The sequence below is a fragment of the Tamandua tetradactyla genome, chromosome 15 (assembly GCF_023851605.1).
Source record: "Tamandua tetradactyla isolate mTamTet1 chromosome 15, mTamTet1.pri, whole genome shotgun sequence".
Taxonomy (NCBI): domain Eukaryota; kingdom Metazoa; phylum Chordata; class Mammalia; order Pilosa; family Myrmecophagidae; genus Tamandua; species Tamandua tetradactyla.
The window spans coordinates 27,062,324-27,089,904 of NC_135341.1; the positions used below are offsets into that span (position 1 = coordinate 27,062,324).

Consider the following 27,581-nt stretch of genomic DNA (forward strand, 5'->3'; position numbering starts at 1 on the left):
TGAAATGTGGCCCAACCATATGACATACAAAAACAAAGACAAAACAAAACAACAAACAGCATTTGGGTTTGTTTATTCCTTCTTGAGGTTTTATGTTATTCCAATAATTTCTTCTTCCCAGCTTCTTTTTTTTCCTTTTTCTAATTTCTTTAAGTGTCAAGTTTCTTCTTAGTTTTTCTGCTTTAAGAATGAATTTAAGATAAATTTTTATCTGACTAAAGGTTTTACTGTATTTTGTGATAAAGGTCTCCTTTTCATTCCTTTCTACATAGTGTAAAATTTCCCTTCTCATTTCTCCCTTGATCTAAGGGTTATCTAATAGTATTTCAAAATTTCAGGAGGATTTTGCAAGCTCTATAAAGTTTATCACAGTACTATTTAGCATACGATAAAATCTATACTTTTGTTACTGGCATATGTTTAAATAGACAGATTCAACTTGCGACACAGCTGTATTCCAACAGCCAATATATATAAGCCAACTTTTTGAAGCCAGTTAAGAACCAAAGGAAGCAACATTTTAAATGATGGAAAAATTTTTCTCTAATTAATTTCTTTAAAGTTGGCATAAAAGATAGTCTTTTTTTTTTTTTTTGGCATGGGCAGGCACCGCAAATTGAACCCGGATCTCAGGTATAAGATAGTCAAATTTTAAAAGAAGCTTGCAAGACTCTTAAAGGTGTTAAAATACTGTTGTACTAACTTAATCCTCAATCTCAGAATTATCCTCTTACCTTTCTTCAGCATTTTCTAAAGACTGCCTATCACAGCCTGATGGAAGTAGGGTGGGAAGAAGTTGATAAAGAGCTGCATTATATATATTACAGCTACCCCCTTGGAGATTTGCATATAAGTTAGGATATTTAAATCCCTAAGAAGTTACCCTTAACTTTAGCTAAATATTTCCTAAATGTTTTTTGAATACCTCATTCTTCTTTTTTAAACATTTTTATTGTGAAATATAACATATATACAAAAGAAGCACTAATTTTCAAAGTACATTTTAACAAGTAGTTACAGAACAGATTCCAAAGTTTAGTATGGGTTACCAGTCCACATTTTTAGGTTATTGCTTCTAGCTGCTCCAAAACAGTGGAAGCTAAAAGAAATATCATTATAGTGATTCAGCAACTAAACTCATTTCTTCTGTTATAACTCCTTCTCCTTTGACCCTATTCCCAATCCATAGTGGTCTCTGGGCTATACCCATTCTAACTTTTTCATGTTGAAAAGAGGAGAGGGGGATGGGGGATGGAACTAGTTGTTCTTGGAGAGGCTGGCTCCTCTGGGTTTCAGGACTTATTTGGCCTAGGAACTCTCTGGAGGTTATAGGTTTCAGGAAAGTAATCTTAGTGCATGAAACTTTTGTAGAGCCTTAGTTAAAGCCCTAGGTGTTCTTAAGGGTTAATAGGAATGATGTTTATTGGGATATGGCCAACCATAGCATTCAGCAATATTCTAGTTTAAGCTTACATAACAGTAACCTCCAGAATAGCCTCTTGACTCCATCTGAACTCTCTTCGCCACCGATACCTTACCTTGTTACATTTCTTTCCCCTCTTTTACTCTAGAAGGCATTGTTAATCTCATGGTGCTAGGGCCTGACTCATCTCAGAGTCATGTCCCATACTGCCAGGGAGACTTTCACCCCTGAATGTCAAGTACCATGTAGAGGGAGGGTAAAGATTTTACTTGCAGAGTTGGGCCTAGAGAGAGAAAGAGGCCACATCTGAGCAACAAAAGAGGTTTCCTAGAAGCAACTCTTAGGCATAATCATAGGGAGTCTTAGCTTCTCCACAACGAAAAAAAAGTTCTTTAAGGGCAAGCCTCAAAATCAAGGGCTTGGCCTATTTTCTTGGGAGTCCCTAATGTTTGAGAGAGTACCAGGGTTTCTCAGATAGGAAAATTTAATATTTTTTCTCCAGTCCCTCAAGGGACTCTACCAATAATTTTTTTTTGTTTTTTTAACTTTTTAAATTGCGTAACATATATACAATGCAGAGAAAAAGAAAGCAATAGTTTTCAAAGCACTCTTCAACAATTAGTTATAGGGCAGATCCCAGAGTTTGTCATGGGCTACTGTACCATCATCTCAGATTTTTCCTTCTAGCTGCTCTAGAATATAGGAGGCTAGAAAGAACAAATACTTTTTTATCATCTCAATTGACATTTTTTCTTTTTTGTGAAAAATAACATATACACACAAAAGCAACAAATTTCAAAGCACAGTGCCAACAATTAGTTATAGAACAGATTTCAGAGTTTCATATGGGTTGCAATTCCACAATTTTAGGGTTTTACTTCTAGCTTTTCTAAGATACTGGAAACTAAAAGAAATGTCAATTTAATGATTCAGCAGTCATATTCGTGTGTTATACCCTACTCTCTCTGTATAATCCCACCATCACCTTTGATCTTTCTATTCCACTCTTTAGGGGTATTTGGGCTTTGCCCATTCTAAATTTTTCATGTTGGAAGAGGCTGTCAATAACATGGGGTAGGTTCTCGACCAAAAGGGGGAAGAGTGAAATGAGACAAAGTATCAATGGCTGAGAGATTCCAAACAGAGTGGAGAGGTTGTCCTGGAGGTTATTCTTATGCATTAAGTAGGTATCACTTTGTTATTCAAGATGAAATGGAGAGGCTGGAGGGAACTGCCTGAAAATGTACAGCTGTGTTCCAGTAGCCATGTTTCTCGAGGATGACTGAATAATGATATAGCTTTCACAGTGTGACTGTGTGATTGTGAACACCTTGTGTCTGATGCTCCTTTTCTCTACCTTGTCAACAGACGAGTAGAACGGAATAAAAATAAATAATAGGGGGAACAAATGTTAAAATAAATTTAGCTTGAAATGCTAGTGATCAATGAAAGGGAGGGGTAAGGGGTATGGTATGTATAAATTTTTTTTCTGTTTTTGTTTTATTTCTTTTTCTGAATAGATGCAAATGTTCCAAATGATCATGATGATGATGAATAGGCAACTATGTGATGATATTGTGAATTACTGATTATATATGCAGAATGGAATGATCAAAATAAAAAATATATATATGGGGTAGGGAGATGGAACTAGCTGATGTTCTGGATAGGCTGGGCCTCCTACGTTTCAGGGCTTATGTGGTCCAGGGACCCATCTGGAGGTTGTAGGTTTCTGGAAAGTCACCCTAGTGCATGAAACCTCTGTAGAATCTTATATTTTGCCCTAGGTGTTCTTTAGGATTGGTTGGAATGGTTTTGGTTGGGGGTTGTAAGTTATGATAGGTAGCAATGTCTAATTGAAGCTTGCATAAGAATGACCTCCAGAGTAGCCTCTCAACTCTATTTGAACTCTCTCAGCCACTGATACTTTATTAGTTACACTTCTTTTCCCCTTTTTGGGCAGGATGGCATTGCTGATCTCATGGTGCCAGGGCCTGACTCATCTCTGGGAGTCAAATCTCATGCCTCCAGGGAGACTTTCACCCCTCGATGTCATGTCTCACGTATGGGGAGGGCAATGATTTCACTTGCAGAGCTGGCCTTAGAGAAAGTGAGGTCACATCTGAGCCATAAAAAAGGTCCTCCAAAAGTAACTCTAAGGCATACCTATAGATAGGCTAAGCTCTTCTGCTACCTATATAAGCTTCTCAAGAGTAAGCCTCAAGATCAAGGGCTTGCAGACACAAAAAGATAAATATTGTCTGATTTCTCTTATATGAATTACTTAAAATAGGTAAATTCATAGAGACAAAAAGCAGAAGAGTGGTTACCAGGGGTGGTGGGAGTGGTAAGTAGGGAGTTATTACTAAATGAACATGAGATAAAAAAAAAAAAGATCAAGGACTTGGCCTATTGATTTGGGTGTACCTAATGTTTGACACAGTATCAGGGGATTCCTGATGGCAAAGTTTAATAGTTTCATATATTTTCCTCCCCATCCCTCAAGGGACTTTGCCAATACTTTTTGATATCAACTTAATATATTCTAGGATGTATACAAGCATTACATTAAGCTACAGGATTAAAAGCCCTCATTCTTATTCTGGGGTCCCTGTGTTTCAATTGTTTAAATGAGCGATCCAGACAGGTTGAGTTAGATTATGTGCTACAGAAAATTTAGGTTCTGGACAAAATAAACCTTTCTTCCTTTGGTCTCAAAGAGTAGGCGAGGTTTTATAATCTAGACCTTGTCTTACTTATCCCTGTGTTCTGAATTACCTTAATATCGACCTGACTGGCTTCATTATTATTCCTGAATAACAGGTTATACATATATAAAACAGCCTCTAAAAATCCAGACTAATAATTACCACTCCGAACTAAATGTGTCTGCTATAAGCCCCTGTTTTCTTATAAGCATTTCTAAAGGAGACCATACAATAATTGTTCTTTCATTTCTGGCTTATTTTGCCTCACCCAAAGTCCCACAGGTTCATGCACATCGTTGCAAGCCTCATGACTTCATTCCTTTTTGTAACAGCACAATATTCAATCATATGTATACCCCATCGTTCACCAATCTACTTCCCAATCAGTGCATCTTTCAGCCACCTGCATTCATTAGGCATCATGTATAATGCCCAAAGTCCACAGTCCATCAACACTCTCAATTTTAGATTCTTTTATCAATTAGCCTTTTAATTCCTTTGGAAATGCAGTAGAAGAAGAGAGACATTCCTTGGGGAGAATAAAGTATAATCAAATTCTCAGTCTTCCCTGTGGGTTATTCAGTGGGAGCTCAGAAAATGTTTGTGAACTACTTGATGTCAGAGGAGGTATCATGTGGGCAATACCAGAGGTGGGCCTGTGTACTGCAGCATGTCCCAACATAGGCATCACAAGTTGAGTTCTCTTAGTAAGGAACAATCAGTATTTTGCATGAAAACACAATTTCTTTTCTGTTTAAAATAATAGATGATAATTCCTAAGGCTTTGACCCTACCCACATTCAAATACCAAACACTCACTCTCTAAGGAGGCCAACAAGTCTCAGTAAAAATAATACTGCAGTTGCAATGCCAATGAAAGCATATATACAATTATGCATGAACACACCAGCCTCACCATACCCACCTCAAAATGTCAGACTGATAATTCAGCTTATCACCAGGTCAGAATATGTTCAGAGAAACTTGTCAATGGCTCTATTATCCATATTAAATTAATATAGTGGAACTGCCTACTTTTGGTTCCTATACATTTAGTTTTATGATTCAGTCATATAACTTCATGGTCATAAAGTAGACTGTGAACTAGCTTGAGGTGGGAAGCTTTAGAGTCATAAAAGAAGTTAACCAACATTTATTTAGGTAGAGAATTTCTAGTTTAAAAACTATTGTAACTGAGAAATTAAGAATTAACAAATGATTATAATTATTGAATCATTATATAGATGTTTTTCTTTCTATATTGTAGAATAGGCAGAAGTTAATACCTGAAATTACTGAAACTCAATTAGTATCACCCCTGTTTACAATTACCTCATCCTTGTTTATACTTACTATTATAATAGTCATTCTAGTCTGGTCTCAGCTTTGTACATATCTACTATTATAATGGTTATTATAAATGTAGTCTCAGCCCTGATCAATTATTATTGCAATGGTTATTCTAACCTAGTCTCAGCCAATCATGAATCTCCTGCTCCCCTTTTGCCTGGGTACTTACTGATCTGGCAAAGCTCCTTTACAGCAATGTGACCAGTAAGACAAAGAAAAATCAGCTGGGAGGATTTTGGGAAAAACTGTCCTTTCAGCATAAAAAGAAAGCCACACAAGAAGGCATTATGTCCCTGCCTCATCCTTCTTGCCTGCACCACTGGTGTGAGGAAAATGATTCCTGGGATTGCAGCCACCACCTTGAGGCAAAAAGCACAAGTATGAAAAGCCAACATGTTAAAGACAGTAGAACAGGAGGACAGAAAGACCCTGGATATCAGACGACACTGAGCCAATCTAACAAACTCTGCACCTATCTGCCTTCAGACTTCTCATTAAGTTGACAATATATATCCTTATAATTTAAGCTTCTGTTGGTTGGAAATGATGTCATTGCAGCCAGTGCTTCCTGATTTATTCAATAGTGTTTTCTGTTTTCATAATGTGAGGAAGAATATAAATTAACATTTTAGAATTTAAAATTTTAAATTTAAAGCAATTAAGGGTTTTTCCATTTTTCACAGCATATGATGCTATATTTGAATTGCTTTCAAAAGCATGTAAAAATATGTAATGTTTTGTAACATAAAAGACGGTTTAAAAAAAATCAAACTAAAAAACACAAATAGGAAAAACTGATCCATACCCGTACCTTTCCGTGTGTTCTCCGTCACATCTACCCCAAACTGGATAATGTCACCGGAAAGAATTTCACATGGTGGACTTTCTTCAGAGCCTCGACTCAATCTCTGGCTATTTATAAAGGTACCATTACTACTTTTAGTGTCTTGGAGATAAAACTGCAAAAATAAAATAAAATGAGCCAACAATTAATAGTAATAATTTCAAATCTACTTTCGAAAGTACTCCCAACTTTGCAAACTCCTACAGGTGGGTTTACCCTATCAATTCAAACCACTCGTTTCAGTTAACCTCTTCCTTCAACATACATGAAATTAAAACCCTAAAACCAGATGATTTAAAATTCAGATAGATAAAATGGTACAGCCACTTAAGAAAATAGTTTGTGAGTTCTTCAAAATGTTAAACAGAGTTATCATGTGACCCATTCCACTACTAGATATATACCCAAGAAAAGTGAAACTATATGTCCTCATAAAAACTTGTAAACAAATATTCATTGCAACATCATTCATAAAAGCCAAAAAGTAGAAACAACCCAAATGAACATCAACAAATGAATAGAGAAACAGTATGTGACATGTGAATTGTAAGGACCCAGGACCCAAGCCTTGCCCCCTCCTCCACTATGAGAGCAAGTTACACAGCCACCCACATGACTGGGACAGACATTAAAGGTCAAAGAATGTAAATCTTCCCTTCCCATAATAACCAAATCTCACAAGAGTCTGCTGAAAATCTGATGTAATCAAATCTTGCGAGACTGTTAAACTTTATAAGCCTTTCCCTGGGCACACTTCTCTCTCTCTCTCTCTTTTCCTCTCTTGGATTTGGACAGAGGGCAGACTTTCATCTCCCAACTGAACACAATCGGGGAAGATCTTCCTCATGTCTGTAAGCCCCTAAAAAAACTCATGGGTAGTCTTCTGTCTAGTGTGTTCTTTGGTCTCAGGGTTGTGTTAGGCTGGAACATGAATACAATGGAATTTATTTGGTAATAAAAAGGAATGAAATACTGATATATGCTACAAAATGTTTGAACCTTGAAAACATTACACTAAGTAAAAGAAGCCAGTCACAGAAGATCATGTATTATAATTCCAATGATATGAAATGTCCAGAACAGGCAAAACTATAGAAGCGAAAAGTACATTAGTGGATGCAAGGGTTGAAAAGTACATTAGTGCTTGTGAGGAATCAGGAGTGACTGCTAATGGAATAAGGTTTCTTTCTGGGCTGATGGAAACAGTTTAAAATTAGATAGTGATAACAGTTGCACAACTCTGAATATACTAAAAGCCAGTGAACTGTACACTTTAAAATCATGAATTATAACACAAAAAAGTTGTTCCTTAAAAAAATCCAGCTAAACAAAAAATTTTTTTTCTTTTTTTGCTTACACAATGGGAATTTATTAGCATACAATTTGAAGCTGAGAAAATGTCTAAATCAAGGCATAATTAAGGCATCATCAAGACAATGCTTTCTTCCTGAAGACCAGTATTCTGGGGCTGGCTACTGGCAATTCTGGCTCTTCTGTCACATGGCAAGGCATATGGCAGTGTCTGTTGGTCTCTCCCTTCTCTTCTGGGTTTTGATGATTTCACCTTCTTGCTTCTGTGACTTTTTCTCTCTCTGTATTCATTTCATTTATAAAGGACTCCAGTAATAGGATTAAGTCCCATCCTGAACCAGGTGGGTCACACCTGAATTGAGGTAGTCTCATCAAAAGGTCCTACTTAAAATGGGTTTATAGCTACAGGAATGGATTAGATTTAAGAACATATTTTTCTGGGGTTACATACAACTTCAAACCACCACACTCTACCTTTCAGATGCCAAAATGAGATGTTCTTTCTACATGCAATATATGTTTATTCCATCACAATATCCAAAAAACTTTAAGTCATTTCAGAAACAATACATACAAAGTTTCATCAAAATAATTTATAGGTGTAGTGTGTCCGGGGGCACAATTACTCTCCATTTGTGAACCTGTGAAACCTAGAGAACAAGTTATCTGCTTCCTATGTACAAAGGAGGAACAGGCATAGGAAAAACATTTCCATTTTCATAAGAAGTTGATAGAAAAGCAAGGGTCAGGGGTCCCAAATAATTCTGAAACCCTGCAGGGCATATAAATTTCAAGATCTGATCTGAAAGACATCTATAGAACAATGTTTTGTCCTCCGGGCCTGATGGAGTGGCAGCGAGACCTTTCTAAGTGCTTGCACAGCAACCATGATCTCCCCAAACACAGCGGTGTCCACGTTCTTCAAGAATTGGGATGGCAGCCAGGCTCTCCTCCAATCCTGGGGTACAAGGTCCACCGTCATCAAGCACTGGGATGGTGGCCAGACTCTCTGCAATCCTGGAGTCATGGGGTCCACCCTCTGAGAGGGTAACAGCATTCTTTCGGAACAACGGGGTAGAAGGCCTACCCTCTCCAAGTACTGTGCCACTCTTGTCCTGAGAAGATGTATTCTGTCTGACCTCAGCTTCCACAGCTTTGTCTTTTTTAGTTCAATTTATCCCTTTCTTATCTCTTTAAGTATAGGCTGGCAGGAATTCAATTCATACAGATCTTGTAAAACTTGTCGTTTTTGGGTGTAGTGCACAGGGGTGCAAACCATCAGACAGTAGGATTTTACACAGCTCCTTCCTGGATAACTGCATCTCTAACCCTGACTTGCACTGAAATGGTTTACTGGTTCAATATCCAGTTAAACCCTCACATGCAGCACCATTCTATGTGGACTCATTTCCCAGAAACTGAGAATTTTCCAAACTATTAATTTCTAGTTTCTCTATACTCAGGAGTTCAGTTCTCAGCTTATCCCTTTCATCCTGCACTTTACTAAAACCTGCAAGGAGAAACCAGGCTGCACTTTTTACATTTAGTTTGGAAATCTCCTCAGTTAAACATCCAAGCTCATCACTCTCAAATTCTGTCTTCCCATCTACATCAGAATTCAATTTTGCCAAGTTTTCTGCCACTTTAAAATAAGGATTGCCTTTCCTCCACTTTCAAATAATACAATTGTCATCTTTTTTCCTAAGGCCACATCAGAAGTACCTTTTGCATCCGTATTTCTAGTCTTTTCAAAACAATCTAGGCCTTTCCTATCAAGCACTGCACAATTCTTCCAGCTTCTATCCACTACCCAATTCCAAACCCACTTTCACATTTTGGGTATTTATATGTTCCAAGTACCAAAATTTGTTTTAGTTTCCTAGGCTGCTCCAACCAATATTACAAAATGAATTGGCTTAAATACTGGGAATTTACTAGCTTACAGTTTTGAGGCCAAGGAAATGTCCAAATCAAGAATCAACAAGGTAATACTTTCTTCCTAATGATCGGCATTCCAGGGCTGGCTGCCAACAATTCTCTGTCACATGGCATGGCAAATGGCAGCATTTGCTGGTCTCTCCCTTCTCATGTGGGTTTCAATGATTTCATCTTCTTGCTTTCATGGCTTTTTCTTTCTCTGTATTCATTTCACTTATAAAGAACTCCAGGAATAAGATTAAGTTGCATTCTGAATGAGGTGGGTTATACTTTAAATGAAGTAACCTCAACAAAAGGTCCCACTCACAGTGGGTTTACATCCATAGGAATGGATTAGACTAAGAATGTATTTCTCTGGGGTACTTACAACTTCAAACTACCAAATCCTAACAGTGAGAAATTCAGCTCTTACAATCTATAACATATTTACTTATTTGCTCAATCCTAGCATAAATACAGAATAGTCTCAGAATCTTTATCGGCCTAAGCCAATAGTATTAATTTCAATTCCCTTTAGTAGTTATTGTTTAGGAATGAAAACACAAGAAGTATGGTCAAGGAGTTAGCAGAAATCTGTGAGATATTACCCTTTCTGCTTTTGGATGCAATGTATGTGATGACTAGAATGACGGTGGCAATTTTGCTATTCTGCAGTGAGTCAAGACTAACAGGGCAAGCCAGAAAGCACAGAATGACAGAAAAGAAAGCTGGAAATACCTGCATCTTTGATAATTTTGTTGAGTATTCAGGATGCAGGAAATACCTGCATCTCTCAATGGGTAACTAAACACAAGTCTATGACAGAAAAAGAGAAATGATTGTTCTTTGGTTTAGGAGATTTTTGTTTTTTGTTTTTTGCATGGGCAGGCACAGGGAATCAAACCCGGGTGTCGGGCGTGGCAGGCGAGAACACTGCCTGCTGAACCACCATGGCCTGCCTGGTTTAGGAGACTTAAATGGCACTTTTACAGATGAAAAACATTTTTAACAATGCAAATCAATTAAAATATTAGTAATTAAGAAGAACTATAAATTTATTTTAAACAAAACTTTTTAAAAGTTATGATTTTATATTTCTGAATCTATGTCTATATCCAAATGTGACTTGCCAGGTATGAATAAGCACTTTCCCATTTTCATTTTCAGATTATAATAGAGAAAACAATTATGTATGTTCTCATGGGTGGTCAGTAACTGTAACTTTCTGTTATAGTCTTGGAAGCTTTAGAAACATAAACTGTAGCCTATGGGTAAGTGATGGTTAGGTTCTACTATCACCTTGGTGAAGTGATGATGAGTATTTACAATTGGTTTTCCAATCTGATTAGACTCAAAGGCACTAATGACTCTGTTTCTCACATTCAGTATGGCACTGACAGTTCATGGGGTGAGTTGGTAAGAGAGATATGCAAAATATCACCATTAGGTTCTGCTAATTGTATGCTCACATAATTAGTAGAATCTAATTGTATGCTGGGTGAGCCTTTTGACACCTTTATGGAGTTTTGTGGAATTAAGATGTATAATGATATTGGTTGGTTGTTGTCAGATATGCTAGATACATTGATGAGGGAAAGGAATGAGCTAGAGGCTTCAAATTTGCAACATCAGCACTGTTATGAAAGATGTAAAAGTTTCCATATGTGCCCTGAAAGAAATCTTATTTCCTATGGTTGCAGAGTTGAGATCTCTGAAAAACATACGCAGAGCCTCACCATACGAGTAGCAGATTTACAATGTAAACTACAATCTCAACCTTGCAGGGTATCTGCTGTTAAGGTAAGGACTTTGATTGGAAAAGAATGGGATCCTGAAATGTGGGAAGGGGATATAGGCTTGATAATGAAGGCAATGTAGAGGTAGAATCCCTGGAATCTGCTGAGGCTTTGCTGGACAGATCTGTAATGGACTACCCTGAGGAAAGAGCTTCTAGACCTCTAGCCTGCCTTGAGGAAACAGCTTCCAGGCCTCCAATCTGCCCAGAGGAGTCTGCCATCCAACCTCCACCTAAAGACATTAACCCTTCAGTACCTGCTAAACCCATAACCACCTTCCCTGGGGAAAGAACCCTCACTCCTCTGTCTGGAGGGACTAATCCTGCTTCACAAGATGAAACTACAAAGGAAAGCCCTGGGTAACATAGGCCAGAAATCCTAGAATGAGCTGAGACTCAGCAACAAGGGATTGAGAAAACTTTCTTGACCAAAAGTGCTGGTCAAGTTGTTGAAGTGTTCAGGAAAGGGCACGAGGGAGATTTTGAGGTATTAGCAAAGTTCTATTTCATTACCTTTAATGTGCGATATAGTTCACATTAAGAGTAGTTGTTGTAAAGGATAGGTCAAGTCTACTTAAAATTTAGGCCTAAGAGTCACCCCTGAGAGCCTCTTTTGTTGCTCAGATGTGGCCTCTCTCTGCAGCCAACACAACAAGCAAACTCACCACCCTCCCCCTGTCTACGTGGGACATGACTCCCAGGGGTGCGGGGCCTTCCTGGCAATGTGGGACAGAAATCCTAGAATGAGCTGTGACTCAGCATCAAGGGATTGAGAAAAACCCTAGAATGAGCTGAGACTTAGCATCAAGGGATTGAGAAAACTTTCTCCACCAAAAGGGGGAAGAGTGAAATGAGACAAAGTGTCAATGGCTAAGAGATTCCAAACAGAGTTGAGAAGTTATCCTGGAGGTTATTCTTACGCATTAAGTAGATATCACCTTGTTATTCAAGATGTAGTGGAGAGGCTGGAGGGAACTGCCTGAAAATGTAGAGCTGTGTTCCAGTAGCCATGTTTCTTGATGATGATTGTATAATGATATAGCTTTCCCAGTGTGACTGTGTGATTGTGAAAACCTTGTATCTGATGCTCCTTTTATCTACCTTGTCAACAGACAAGTAGAACATATGGAATAAAAATAAATAATAGGGGGAACAAATGTTAAATTTAGTTTGAAATGCTAGTGATCAGAGAAAGGGAGGGGTAAGGGGTATGGTATGTATATATTTTTTACTGTTTTCATTTTTTTTAAATTAATTAACGGAAAAAAAGAAATTAACCCAACATTTAGAAATCATACCATCCTACATATGCAATCAGTAATTCTTAACATCATCACATAGATGCATGATCATCATTTCTTAGTACATTTGCATCGGTTTAGAAGAACTAGCAACACAACAGAAAAAGATATAGAATGTTACTATAGAGAAAAAAAATAAAAGTAATAATAATAGTAAAAAAAAAAAACAAAACCTATACCTCAGATGCAGCTTCATTCAGTGTTTTGACATGATTACTTTACAATTAGGTATTATTGTGCTGTCCATTTTTGAGTTTTTGTATCTAGTCCTGTTGCACAGTCTGTATCCCTTCAGCTCCAATTACCCATTATCTTACCCTGTTTCTAACTCCTGCTAGACTCTGTTACCAATGACATATTCCAAGTTTATTCTTGAATGTCGGTTCACATCAGTGGGACCGTACAGTATTTGTCCTTTAGTTTTTGGCTAGACTCACTCAGCATAATGTTCTCTAGGTCCATCCATGTTATTACATGCTTCATAAGTTTATCCTGTCTTAAAGCTGCATAATATTCCATCGTATGTATATACCACAGTTTGTTTAGCCACTCTTCTGTTGATGGACATTTTGGCTGTTTCCATCTCTTTGCAATTGTAAATAATGCTGCTATAAACATTGGTGTGCAAATGTCCGTTTGTGTCTTTGCCCTTAAGTCCTTTGAGTAGATACCCAGCAATGGTATTATTGCTGGGTCGTACGACAATTCTATATTCAGCTTTTTGAGGAACCGCCAAACTGCCTTCCACAGTGGTTGCACCATTTGACATTCCCACCAACAGTGGATAAGTGTGCCTCTTTCACCGCATCCTCTCCAGCACTTGTCATTTTTTGTTTTGTTGATAATGGCCATTCAGGTGGGTGTGAGATGATATCTCATTGTGGTTTTCATTTGCATTTCTCTAATGGCCAGGGACATTGAGCATCTCTTCATGTGCCTTTTGGCCATTTGTATTTCCTCTTCTGGTAGGTGTCTGTTCAAGTCTTTTTCTCATTTTGTAATTGGATTGGCTGTCTTTTTGTTGTTGAGTTGAACAATCTCTTTATAAATTCTGGATACTAGACCTTTATCTGATATGTCATTTCCAAATATTGTCTCCCATTGTGTAGGCTGTCTTTCTACTTTCTTGATGAAGTTCTTTGATGCACAAAAGTGTTTAATTTTGAGGAGCTCCCATTTATTTATTTCCTTCTTCAGTGCTCTTGCTTTAGGTTTAAGGTCCATAAAACCGCCTCCAATTATAAGTTTCATAAGATATCTCCCTACATTTTCCTCTAACTGTTTTATGGTCTTAGACCTAATGTTTAGATCTTTGATCCATTTTGAGTTAACTTTTGTATAGGGTGTGAGATATGGGTCTTCTTTCATTCTTTTGCATATGGATATCCAGTTCTCTAGGCACCATTTATTGAAGAGACTGTTCTGTCCCAGGTGAGTTGGCTTGACTACCTTATCAAAGATCAAATGTCCATAGATGAGAGGGTCTATATCTGAGCACTCTATTCGATTCCATTGGTCGATATATCTATCTTTATGCCAATACCATGCTGTTTTGACCACTGTGGCTTCATAATATGCCTTTAAGTCCGGCAGCGCGAGACCTCCAGCTTCGTTTTTTTTCCCCAAGATGCTTTTAGCAATTTGGGGCACCCTGCCCTTCCAGATAAATTTGCTTATTGGTTTTTCTATTTCTGAAAAATAAGCTGTTGGGATTTTGATTGGTATTGCATTGAATCTGTAAATCAATTTAGGTAGGATTGACATCTTAACTATATTTAGTCTTCCAATCCATGAACACAGTATGCCCTTCCATCTATTTAGGTCTTCTGTGATTTCTTTTAACAGTTTTTTGTAGTTTTCTTTATATAGGTTTTTTGTCTCTTTAGTTAAATTTATTCCTAGGTATTTTATTCTTTTAGTTGCGATTGTAAATGGGATTTGTTTCTTGATTTCCCCCTCAGCTTGTTCATTACTAGTGTATAGAAATGCTACAGATTTTTGAATGTTGATCTTGTAACCTGCTACTTTGCTGTACTCACTTATTAGCTCTAGTAGTTTTGTTGTGAATTTTTCCGGGTTGTCGACGTATAGTATCATATCGTCTGCAAACAGTGATAGTTTTACTTCTTCCTTTCCAATTTTGATGCCTTGTATTTCTTTTTCTTGTTAATTGCTCTGGCTAGAACCTCCAACACAATGTTGAATAATAGTGGTGATAGTGGACATCCTTGTCTTGTTCCTGATCTTAGGGGGAAAGTTTTCAATTTTTCCACTGTTTTCATTTTATTTCTCCTTCTGTTGTCTTTTTATTTCTTTTTCTGAATTGATGCAAATGTTCTAAGAAATGATCATGATGACGAATATGCAACTATGTGATGATATTGTGAATTACTGATTATATATGTAGAATGGAATGATCATGTTAAGAATGTTTGTGTTTCTTTCTTGTCATATATTTTTTAAAAATTTAAAACAATAAAAAAAATTTTAAAAAAAGGAATGCCCTGGGGTAATTAGCTTGAAAGACAGTTCTATTTCTTTTCATGACCCACCACCACCATCTTTCTTTTTTTGAAGACTTTTAACTAGACTAAAGTCCCAACAGGACCCAAAAGATGAGGTACAAAGTGTGATCCATGAGGAGATGTGCTATACTCCAAAAGAACTGCATGAGTTTTCCAATCTGTATAGACACAAATCAGGGGAATATGTGTGGGAATGGATATTAAGGGTGTGGGACAATGATGGAAGGAATAAAAAGTTGGATCAAGCTGAATTTATTGATATGGGCCCACTAAGCAGAGATTCTCCATTCATTGTTGTAGCTTGAAGGGTTAAAAAGGGCATTAACAGTTTGTTTGAATGGTTGGCTGAAATGCAGATCAAAGGTGGCTGACATTATCTGAGGTTGAAACTCCAAAACTGCCCTGGTATAATGTAGATGCCGGGATCCAGAGGCTTAGAGAGATTGGAAAGTGAGAGTGGATTTATCATGGAAGACCTGCTCACACACCCCAGGAATGTCCACAGGACACATCTTTCACCAGAATCTTGAGAAATAAATTCATGAGACTAGCTCCACTGTTCTAGTTTGCTAGCTGATGGAATGCAACACACCAGAGACAGATTGGCTTTCAACAAAAGAGATTTATTTAGTTAACATATAGTTATTCAGAGGACAGGTAGCTAACTTTCAACTGAGGTTCTTTCTTATGTGGGAAGGCACAGGGCGATCTCTGCTGGCCTTCTCTCCAGGCCTCTGTGTTACAACAACTTTTCCTAGGGTGATTCCTTTCTGCATCTCCAAAGGCATGGGCTGAGCTGCGAGTGCTGAGATGAGGTACGCTGAGCTGCTTGCGCTGTGCTACGTTGAGCTCTCTCATTTAAGCACCAGCCAATTAAATCAAACATCATTTTCATTGCAGCAGGCATGCCTCCTAGCCGACTGCAGATGTAATCAGCAACAGATGAGGTTCACATGCCATTGGCTCATTTTCACAGCAACAGAACTAGGCACCTGCACCTAGTCAAGTTGACAACTAAAGCTAACTACCATATCCATCATCCCTGAAGAGCTCTGTAGTCACCCTTCTCTGTAGGTCAGATATTACTGTGAAAACTGCTGCCACTGGGCTGGAATCATTAACACAACGGGATGATCGGACTGCAACTTTGCAAAAGGTATGTGGCAACAGTTAATCATCATAGACAAGATGGGCATGCCCAACACAATGGACAGCAGACTCAAAGAAGCAGTCAAAATAATCTGACTTGCAGAGACTTGTGGTGTTGCCTTTTAGGCAACAACTTGTGGTGTTTACTTTTAGGGGGTACCTAAAAGTAAAATAGATGGGTAATCTACTAAATTCTTATGTGAGCTGTATAAACAGAATAATTCCAGGTCAAGTAAACAGAAGTCTAACTTGAATTACAAAAACAGAGAATCATGACCCCTTAATCAATTCCCGGATTTGAGATAGTTTATAGACCCAAAGCCCGTCAGATGAAGGGAAGGCTGGGTACCCTTGGGGAAGGACCTTGTTACACAGCCGAAAATTTATACTGTCAACCTGCCTCCCAGCCTTCCTGAAGGAGACTTTCAGCCTTTTACTAGGGTGACTGTGCACTGGGTAAAAGGAACTGATCTGATATTTCAGGGATTATTAGACTGGCCCAGAAGTAACACTAATTCCAAGAGACCCAAAACTCTGGTCCACCAGCCAGTAGGGGCTTATGGAGGTCAGGTGATCAATGGAGTTTTAGCTCAGGTACACCTCCCACTGGACCCCTTCTGTGCTCATTTTCCCACTTCCAAAATGTATAATTGGAATCGACATACTCAGGTACTGTCAGATCCCCACACTGGTTCTCTAAGTTGCAGAGTGAGGGCAATTATGGTAGGAAAGGCCAAGTGGAAGCCACTAGTATTGCTTCTACCCAGCAAAATAGTGACTCAGAAGCAATATCAGATTCCTGGAGGGATTGCAGAGACAACTGCCACTCTTAAGAACTTGAAGGATACAGGGGTGGTGATTCCCACCACATCCCCATTCAACTCTCCTATTTGTCCTGTGCAGAAAACAAACAAGTATTGGAGGATGACAGTGGATTATGGTAAATTTAACCAAGTTACAACTCCAATTGCAGCTGCTATTGCAGATGTGGTACCATTTCTTGAGCAAATCAACACATCGCCTGGTAAGTGGTATGTAGCTATTGATCTTGCAAATACTTTTTTCTCAATAGCTGTCAGTAAGGACTACTAGAAACAGTTCACACTCAGCTGGCAAGGCCAGCAGTACACCTTTACTGTCCTGCTTCAGGGGTATATCAACTCTCCAGCTCTGCCACAATCCTGTCCACAGGGACCTTGATCATTCCTCCCTCCTACAAGGCATCACACTGGTCCACTATACTGATGATATCATGTTGACTGGACTTGGTGAGAAAGAAATACCAACTACAATACAGTTATTGGTAAGGCACTTGTGTGTCAGGGATGGGAGATAAATCCAACAAAAATACAGGGGCCTTCCACCTCAGTGAAATTTTAAGTGTCGCAGTGGTGTGATATCCCTTTTATCATGAAGATAAGCTGTTGCATCTGACCCCTCTTAAACCAAAAAAGAGGCACAATGCCTAGTTGGCCTCTTTGGATTTTGGAGACAACATATTCCTCATTTGTGTGTGCTACTCTGACCCACTTATCGAGTAACCAGAAAAGCTGTTAGTTTTGAGTAGGACTGGAACAAGAGGAGGCTCTGTCACAGCTCCAGGCTGTTGTGCAAGCTGCTCTGTCACTTGGGACATGTGATCCAGCAGATCCAACAATGCTGGAAGTGTCACTGGCAAACAGGGATACAAGCTGGAGCCTCTGGCAGGCCCTTCTAGGAGAATCATAATTCAGATCTTTAGGATTTTGAGCAAAGCCTTACTTACACTGCAGATAACTACTCTTTTGAGAACAGCTTTTAGCCTATTGGGTTTTAGTAGAGACCGAATGTTTAACTATGGCCCACTAAGTTACCATGAGATATGAGTTGCCTATTATGAGCTGGGTATTGTCTGATGCATCAAGCCATAAAGTTGGGAGTGCACAGCAGCACTCCATCATAAAATGCAAATGGTATATAAGAGTTAGGGCTCAAGAAGGTCCTGAAGGCACAAGCAAGTTACACGACGAAGTATGTAATTTCCAAATGCCCATGGCCCCCACTCCTGCCACATTACCTCTCTTTCCTAGACTAAAGCTATGGCCTCTTGGGGAGTTCCCTACAGTCAGTTGACGGAGGAAGAGAAAATTCGGGCCTGGTTTATAGATGGTTCTGCATGATATGCAGGGACTGCCCAGAAGTGGACAGTTTTAGCACTACGACCCCTTTCTGGGATGTCCTTAAAGGACAGTGGTGAAGGGAAATCCTCCCAGTGGGTGGAACTTCAACCAGTGTACGTGGTTTTTCATTTTGTTTGGAAGGAGAACTGGCAAGAGGTGCGTTTGTATACTGGCTCATGGGCTGTTGCTAATGGTTTGGTTGCATGGTCAGGGACTTGGAAGGAGCATGATTGGAAAATTGGTGACAAGGAGGTCTGGTGAAGAGGTATGTGAATAGACCTTTATGAGTGGGGAAAGAACATGAAGATATTTGTGTCACATGGGAATGCTCATCAGAGGGTGACTTCAGGAAAGAAAGGTTTTAATAATCAAGTGGATAAGATGACCCATCCTGTGGATATAAGCCATCCTCTTTCCTCAGCCACCCCTGCCATTGCCCAACGGGCTCATGAACAGAGTGGGCATGGTGGTAAGGATGGAGATTTTGCATGGGCTCAGCCACATGGACTTCCACTCACCAAAGCTGACCTAGCTATGGCTACTATTGAGTGTCCAATCTGCCAGCAGCAGAAACCCACACTCAGTTCATGATATGGCACCATTTCCTGAAGTGATCAGCCTGGTACCCAGTGTCTTGTTGATTACATTAGACCGCTTCCATCATGGAAGGGGCAGCAATTTGTTCTAACTAGAATAGACACATACTCCAGATTTGGGTTTGCCTTCCTTGCTGTGCTGGTTTGAAAGGATGTATGTCCCCTAGAAAAGACATGTTTTAATCTAAATCCCATTTCATAAAGGCAGAATAATCCCTATTCAATACTGTATGTTTAAAACTGTAATCAGATCATCTCCCCGGAGATATGATTTAATCAAGCATGGATGTTAAGCTGGATTAGGTGACGACATGTCTCCACCCATTTGGGTGGGTCCTGATAAGTTTCTGGAGTCCTATAAAAGAGGAAACATTTTGGAGAATGAGAGATTCAGACAGAGCTGAGCAGAATGACATAGCCACAAGAAGTAGAGTCTACCAGCCAGCAACCTTTGGAGATGAAGAAGGAAAATGCCTCCCAGGGAGCTTCATGAACCAGGAAGCCAGGAGAAGCTAGCAGATGACAATGTGTTTGCTATGTGCCCTTCCACTTGAAAAAGAAACTGTGAACTTCATCAGCCTTCTTGAACCAAGGTATCTTTCCCTGGATGCCTTAGATTGGACATTTCTATAGACTTGTTTTAATTGGGACATTTTCTCAGCCTTAGAACTGTAAATTAGCAACTCATTAAATTCCCCCTTTTAAAAGCCATTCCATTTCTGGTATATTGCATCCCGGCAGCTAGCAAACTAGAACACTTGCACACCATACTTCCGCAAAATCTACCATCCATGGGCTTATGGAACATCCTATCCACCATCATGGTATTACATACAGCATTGCTTTTTATCAAAGAACCCACTTCACAGTAAATGAAGTACAGGAATGGGCACATGCTCATGGAATTCTCTGGTCTTACCATGTTCTCCATCATTCAGAGGCAACTGGGTTGACAGAACAGTGGAATGGACTTTTGAAGACCCAATTACACTGTCAACTAGGTGGCAATACCTTGCAGGGCTGGGACAATGTTCTACAGGAGGAGGTGTATACTCTGAATCAGCATCTACTCGATGGTGCTGTGCCTCTCACAGCCAAGATTTACAGGGCCAGGAATTAGGAGATGGAAATGGAAGTGGCACCACTCACTATCAACCCTGATGATCCACTAGGAAAATTTTTGCTTTCTGTCCCTGAAACCTTAAGCTCTGCTGGTCTACAGGTCTTAGTTCCAAAAGGAGGGGTGCTCCAACCAGGAGACACAACAATGATTCCACTGAACTAGAGGTTAATACTGTCACCTGGTCACTTCAGACTTCTCATGCCACTGAATCAAAAGGCATGAAAGAAGATTACTGGTCTGTCTGGGGTGACTGATCCTGACTATCAAGGGGAAATAGGTCTGCAAATAACAATGGAGGTAAAGAAGAGTTCTGCTGGAATACAGGAGATCCCTATGACGTCTTCCAGTATTAACATGTCTTGGAATTAAAATCAATGGAAAACTGCAACAACCCAATCCAGACAGGACTACCAATGGCCCAGAAACTTGAGGAATGAAGGCTTGGGTCACCTCATCAGGCAGACTCATGGCCAGCTGAAGTGATTGCTGAGGGTAAAGGGAACACAAAATGGGTAGTAGAAGAAGGTAGTGGTAAGTATGGACTATGATCATGCAACCAGTTACAAAAACAAGGACTGTGATTGTATTAATATTCTCTCCCTGTTTTATGTTCGTATTTGTACATAACCAAGTATATTGTTTTCCTCTTATCATATGATATACGCTATATTGTTCATGTTATAGTATTTAAGTTATAGCATATGAAGTTTAAGAGTGAATGTCACCTAAAGACTTGCACCCTATTCTGGAGAGATATAGTGCATTTCTGGTGGTACACAGGACAGTTGAATATTGTTAGGTGAAATATATGTCTGTTATTGTGCTCTATTTGGAAATTAAGCATGTTTCAAGTTGATGTCTATAGTTGTCAAGTTGACAAGGGTGGACTATGATGGTTTAGTTCTGGTGTCAAACTTGGCCAAGTAATGATGCTCAATTGTCTGATCAGCCAAGCCCTGGCCTGACCGTTGCTGCAAGGGTATTTCATGGCTGGTTGATAAACCAGAAGACTGGTGTATTAAATCATCAGTTAGTTGATTGCAGCTGTGGCTGATTACAGCTGTGATCAACTAAGATGTGTCTCCCACAGAGGAGATCATCCAATCAACTTAAGACTTTTAAGGAAGAAGAGAAACTTTTTCACTGCTTCTTCAGCTAGTAAGCTGAACTCCTGTGGAGTTTGTCCAGACCCTTCATCTGAGCTGCCAGCCCACATTAAATAAACCTAACTTCCTTATAAATAGGACACTGAGGTCAAATGTAAAGTCAGTGTTAATCACCTTATAAATAAGATATCCACGTTACATACTAATACTTAGAAAATTTTCCGCTTGGTTACTTTTACTTGTAAACCTTATAGTTCTGTATCATGGTACTCTTTCAGTTTTGTCCAATGTTCCTTAAAGTCATTAGATATATTTGCAGAACTAGGACTTTCACAACGGCTTCCAGAGATGTTCATGTTGCTTAATATACTCTACACTTTTACTTGCCTAATATTTTCTGTCCCTTTCTGTTACATTGAAGAAATATGAAGTTGTCTGTGGAGTAGCAAATATCTGCCCAAACCATACACTTCTCTCCCTCACCACAATGATAATCCAAGACACCAGGTTCTCTAAACTAGTCCACTGCTGGTTTACTTTACATATCCACCCACTAATTACCCTACCTAAACCTGTGTCTTCAGTGGTGTTCAGAAAAGTTTTTAAGCATTTATTCCCAATTTATATATATATATTTAATTTAAAATTGCATGCATGTATTGCTGAAAGATGTTATATAGTTTAATGAGTCACAGTCTCTGCCAGTCAGAGCTCTTGAATTTGAATCCTGGCTCTACTGCTTTCTGAGTGGTTTTGGGCTATGTGCCAGTTTGAAAATATTATGTACCCTAGAAAAGCTATTTCAATCCTGATTCATATTTGTGTGAGCAGCCATCTCCTTTAACCCTGATTCAACACTGCAGGTTGGAAACTTTTGATTAGATTATCTCCATTAGATGTAACGTGCACAACTGTGAGTGTGACCTATGACTAGTTGGAGATGTGACTTCACCCATTCCAAGTGGGTCTTGATTAGTTAACTGGAATCCTTTGAAGGAGGAATCATATTGGCAAGTCAGAAATGACAGAGCCAACATAGAGAAATGCTTGGGGAAAAGTTGCTTCACAGAACAGTCATGGATCTTTGCAGCTAAGCAGACACTGCCATGAGATGGTAAGCAAGCCAGAACCTGGAGAGAGCCACGTGAATCCAAGAGATGAAAGCCATTTGGAGAAGCAAAGTGAGGAACCCCTACAGGAACAGAGGCTGAAAGCAACAGAGCCCAGAAGCAAGGGACCAGTGAAAGACCAATAGGCCTTTTCAGCCAACATAGGTGTTCCAGATGCATTGACCTTTCTTGAATTAAGGTATCTTTACTTGGATGCCTTAGTTTGGACATTTCTACAGATTTAGAAATGTAATCTTGCAACTTATTAAATTCCCCTTTTTAAAAAGCCATTCCAGTTCTGGTCTATCACATCCCGGCAGCTTGTGAAGTAACACAGGCTAGTTCTAAACAAAATTTTAATTCTACCTTTCCATTTCACCTCATTCCTAGGATGTCTAGGTTACATCTTCATTCCAAATGCAAGTGCAACGGGTTTTAGGTAACACCTATGATTAACAGCTACAACTAACATACTTGGAAACAGGACCAAAGCATCATCAGTAATATAACTCCTCATTATAAAGGGGATTTAAGACAGTAGAAACTAAAATACTGGAATCAACTATGGAATCCTGTTTTTCCAAACTTGCCTTTCATCACCTGGTTAATCTTCCCTCTTTAAAATGGAAGGGGCTGACGGGCAACAGTGGCTCAGTGGCAGAATTCTTGCCTGCCATGCTGGAGACTCGGGTTCAAATTCTGGAGCCTGCCCAAGCCAAAAAAGGGAAGGGGCAGCAAAAGTTATAGGAAGTCTACTTGTTTATCACCTACTTACAAGAAATTAGGAAAAACTGGGATCACACACAACAGACTTATGGAAGAGAACCAACAACAACAAAAAAGGAATAATGCAGATCACAGAGAGAAAACCAAAGTTTAGAATAGACTTGTTCTAGTTTGCTAGCTGCCAGAATGTGATATAACAGAAACAGAATGGCTTTTAAAAAGGGGAATTCATTAAGTTGCAGTTTACAGTCTTAAGGCCATAAAAATGTCCCAATTAAAGCAAGTCTCTAAAAATATCCAAATTAAGGCACCAGTAAGAGGTCACCTTTACTCAAGAAAGGGCATGAAGGGTTTCCCTCTCAACTGGAAAGGCAGATGGTAACCTCTGCTAGCTTTCTCTCCAGGCTTTCTGTTTCATGAAGCTCATCTGGGGGCATTTTTCTTCATCTCCAAAGGTCTCTGGCTATGTGGGCTCTGATGGATCTTGTGGCTCTGTGATGGCTCTCAAGCTTCCTCTTTTAAAAGATTCCAGTAAACTAATCAAGACCCACCTGGAATGGGCGGAGTCATATCTCCATTTAATAAAAAAGTTAATACCCAAAACTGGGCAAGTCTCTGTGGAGATAATCTAATCAAAAGATTCCAACCTACATTGTTGAACGGGGATTAGAGGAAACCACTGTTCCCATAAGACTGGATCAGGATTAAAACATGGCTTTTCTAGGATACATAATCCTTTCAAACCAGCATAAGACCCATCAAGATAACCAGATATCAGCAAAAAAATTACCAGACATACTAAAACACAGGAAGAAACAGCCCAATAAGAGGAACAAATAAAAAAAAAAGTCAGAAGAGACATAGAATCTGGAACAACTAATCAAAGATATATAAATAAATCTCCTGAATCAAGTCAAAGAAATGAAAGAAAATATGCATAAAGATATAAGGAATATTAAGAAGACATTAGAAGAGCATAAAGGATTTGAAGGCATTCTTAGAAAAATGACAAAAATTATGGCAATAAAAGACACTGTAAATGATATAAAGGCCAGTGGGGGGTGGGGCAAGGCAAGGCCGGGCATGGTACAGCTCGCCAGTGGGGGCCGGGCCAGAGGGAAGATGAGGAACCAGTGTTTGCTGCTGCTGCTGCTGCTGCTTCCCTTCCAGCCTGTTTCACGTGGTTCTTGCAGGCCCATGATGATCCATGGCTTCCAGAGCAGTCACCAGGACTTCTCCTTTGGGCCCTGGAAGCTGACAGTCACCAAGACCCACATCATGATGTAAAATGCTCAACAAAATACTTGCAATTCAAATCCAACAGTCTATTAAAGTAATTATATACCATGGTCAAGTGAGTTTTATCCCAGGTATGCAAGGGTAGTTCAACTCAAGAAAATCAAATAATGAAATAGGCCACATAACAAATTAAAAGGGAAAAACCAAATGATCATCTCGATTCACAAAGAAAAGGCATTTGACTAAATTTAGCATCCATTCTCACTAAAAATACTTTGAAATGTATGAATCTTAGGAAACATCCTCAGCATGATGAAGGGCATATATAAAAAACCCCATAGCTAACATCATAGTCAATAGTGAAAGACTGAAAGCTTTCCCTTTAAGATTGGGAACAAGACAATGATGCCCACTATCAACACTGTGTTAGAAGTTATAGCTAGAGCAATTAGGCAAGAAAATGAAATAAATTGGAATTGGAAAGGAAGAAGTAAAACGTTCACTATTTGCCAACAACATGATCTTATATTTAGAAAGTCCCAACAAAACTACTAGAGCTAATAAAGAAGTTGAGTAAAGCGGTGGGTACAAGATCAATGTGCAAATATCAGTAGTGTTTCTATTCTATACACTAGTAATGAGCTACCGAGGAGGTATTCAAGAAAAATAATTTCACTTACAATAGCAACGGAAAGAATCAAACATCTGGGAATAAACTTAACCAAGGATGAAAAGGACCTATACGTAGAGAACTACAAAACATCGTTAAAAGAAATGAAAAAGAAGACCTATGTTCCATGTTCATGGACTGTCAGGCTAAATGTTGGTAAGATGTCAATTCTACCCAAATGGATCTAGAGATTCAATGTAGTACCAATCAAAATTTCAACAGCCTATTTTGCAGAAATGGAAAAGCTAATTACCAAATTTATTTGGAAGGGTAAAGGACCTTGCATAGCCTAAAATATATTGAAAAAGGAGAATGAAGTGGGAAGATTCACACTTTCTGGCTTTAAAACATCTTTAAAGTCACAGTGATCAAAATAGCTTTGTACTAGCATAAAGACAGACACAGCAATCAAAGAAATCTAATTGAGAGCTCAGAAGTAGAATTTCAGATATATGATCAATTTTGTACAATTGATTTTTGACAAGATGCCCAAATCTACCCAGTCTCTTCAATAAATGGTATTGGGAGAACTGGATATTCATATCCAGGAGAATGAAAGACACCTATTACATACCCAATACCAAAATTAACTAAAAATGAATTAAACACCTAAATATAAGAACCAGTACCATCAAGCTTCTAGAAGAAAATGAAGGGAAACATCTTAAGATCTAGTGCTTAATGGTAATTTCCGAACTTTAGACCCAAAGCACTAGCAATGAAAGAAAAAAACAGATAAATGGGGAGTCCTCAAAATTGAATACCTTTGTGCTTTAAAGGTCTTTGTCAAAAGGGTGAACAGGCGGCTGACTCAATGGGAGAATACATTTGAAAACCACATATTGAATAAGGATTTGATATGAAGAATATATAAAGAAATTCTACAATTCAACAATAAAAAGACAATCTATCTAAAAATGGGCAAAAGACATGAATAGACGCTTTTCCAAAGAGGAAATACAAATGACTAAAAAAGCACATGAAATGACACGCAGCTTCACTAGCTATTAGGAAAATGCAAATCAAATCACAATGAGACATAATTTCACACCTACTAGAACGGCCACTATTAAATAAACAGAAAACTACAAATGTTGGTTAGGATGTAGAGAATCTGGAATACTTATTCATTGCTGGTGAGAATTATAATTGTACAGCTGCTGTGGAGGACAGTTTGGTGGTTCCTTAGGAGACTAAATATAGAGGTGCCTTGTAACCAGGCAATCCAGCTACCCAGTATATATCCAGATGATCTAAAAGCAGGGATGCAAACAGACTTTTGCACATCGATGTTCATAGCAGCATTATTTACAACTGCCAAAAGATGGAAATTCAAGTGACCATCAACAGATGAATGGATAAACAAAATGCTGTATATACATACAATGGAATATTATTCAGCAGTAAGAAGGAATAAAGTCCTGAACCATGTGACAACATGGATGAACCTTGAGAACATTGTGTTAAGTGAAATAAGTCAGATACAAACGGAAAAATATTATATGATCTCACTAATATGACCTCATTATAATATGTAAATACATAGACATAAAATATAGAATATAGGCTACCAGGATATAGAATGAGGCTAAAGAATGGGGAGTGGTTGCTTAATATGTGCAGAATTTTTAACTAGGGCAAACTTACATATCTGGAAATGGATATAGGAAACAACAGCACATTATTATGAGAATAATTAACAATACTGAATTATGGGTGAATGTGGTAGAAAAGGGAAGTACAGAGTCATGTACGTCACCAGAAGGAATGCTGGAGGCTAAAACATGGGAATGTATAGCACAGTGATTCTTGTGGTGGACAATGACTATGATTAACTATACAAATATAAAGAAGTTCTTTCATGAACTAGAACATTTAGAATATATGACACTGCTTCAAGGAGTTAATCATACAGAGGTATATGAGAAAAAATATACCTATTGCAAACTATGGACCATTGTTAACAGCAATATCTTAATATTTTTTCATTGACAGTAACAAATATACAACACCAATACTATGGGTCACAATAAGATGGACTGGGGAATGGGAGAGTTTGGGTTTTCTTTTTAACTTTTATTTCTTTTCTGGAATAACGGAAATGTTCTATAATCGATCATGGTGATGTACGCACATCTATGTGATGAAACTGTGAGCCACTGATCATATAAATCGGATGATTTGTATGGTATGTGACTATATCAATAAAATTGCATTTAAAATGCAATTGAGAAGAAAAAAAATGTATCTTTCCTATACTCTCCAGCCCTACTTATTGTAGCCACATATTTTCACTGAATTCCTTCCTAAGGAAGAAAGGAAAGAAGACACCTAGAATTTATTAAAATATATTTTATGCTATCAGGACTGCATTACCTTAACATTAAAGTTATAATATAGATATTACTTCAATTTGTAAATGAGAAAAGTGAGGCACAGGCATGTTAAGAATCTTTCAAGGGTCACTGAGCTAGTGAAAAAAAAAAGAGGAGCAAGGATTCAAATAAGAGAATAAAAAGGGCCATTTCTT

General features: G+C 38.6%; 1 protein-coding gene across 23 annotated transcripts in view; it reads right to left on the reverse strand.

Annotated features, from left to right (window-relative positions):
- The window catches only part of SLMAP (sarcolemma associated protein), a 256,378-nt gene that overhangs the window by 126,951 nt on the left and 101,846 nt on the right, over nucleotides 1–27,581 (reverse strand). For 14 of the 23 annotated variants that reach the window (XM_077128903.1, XM_077128904.1, XM_077128898.1 and 11 more), the window contains exon 2: nucleotides 6,293–6,440. In XM_077128903.1, coding sequence (XP_076985018.1) covers nucleotides 6,293–6,440 — 148 coding nt within the window. Of the gene's footprint in view, nucleotides 1–6,286; nucleotides 6,441–27,581 lie in introns of all 23 variants that reach the window. The other 9 variants (XM_077128897.1, XM_077128891.1, XM_077128886.1 and 6 more) reach the window with 1 other exon arrangement.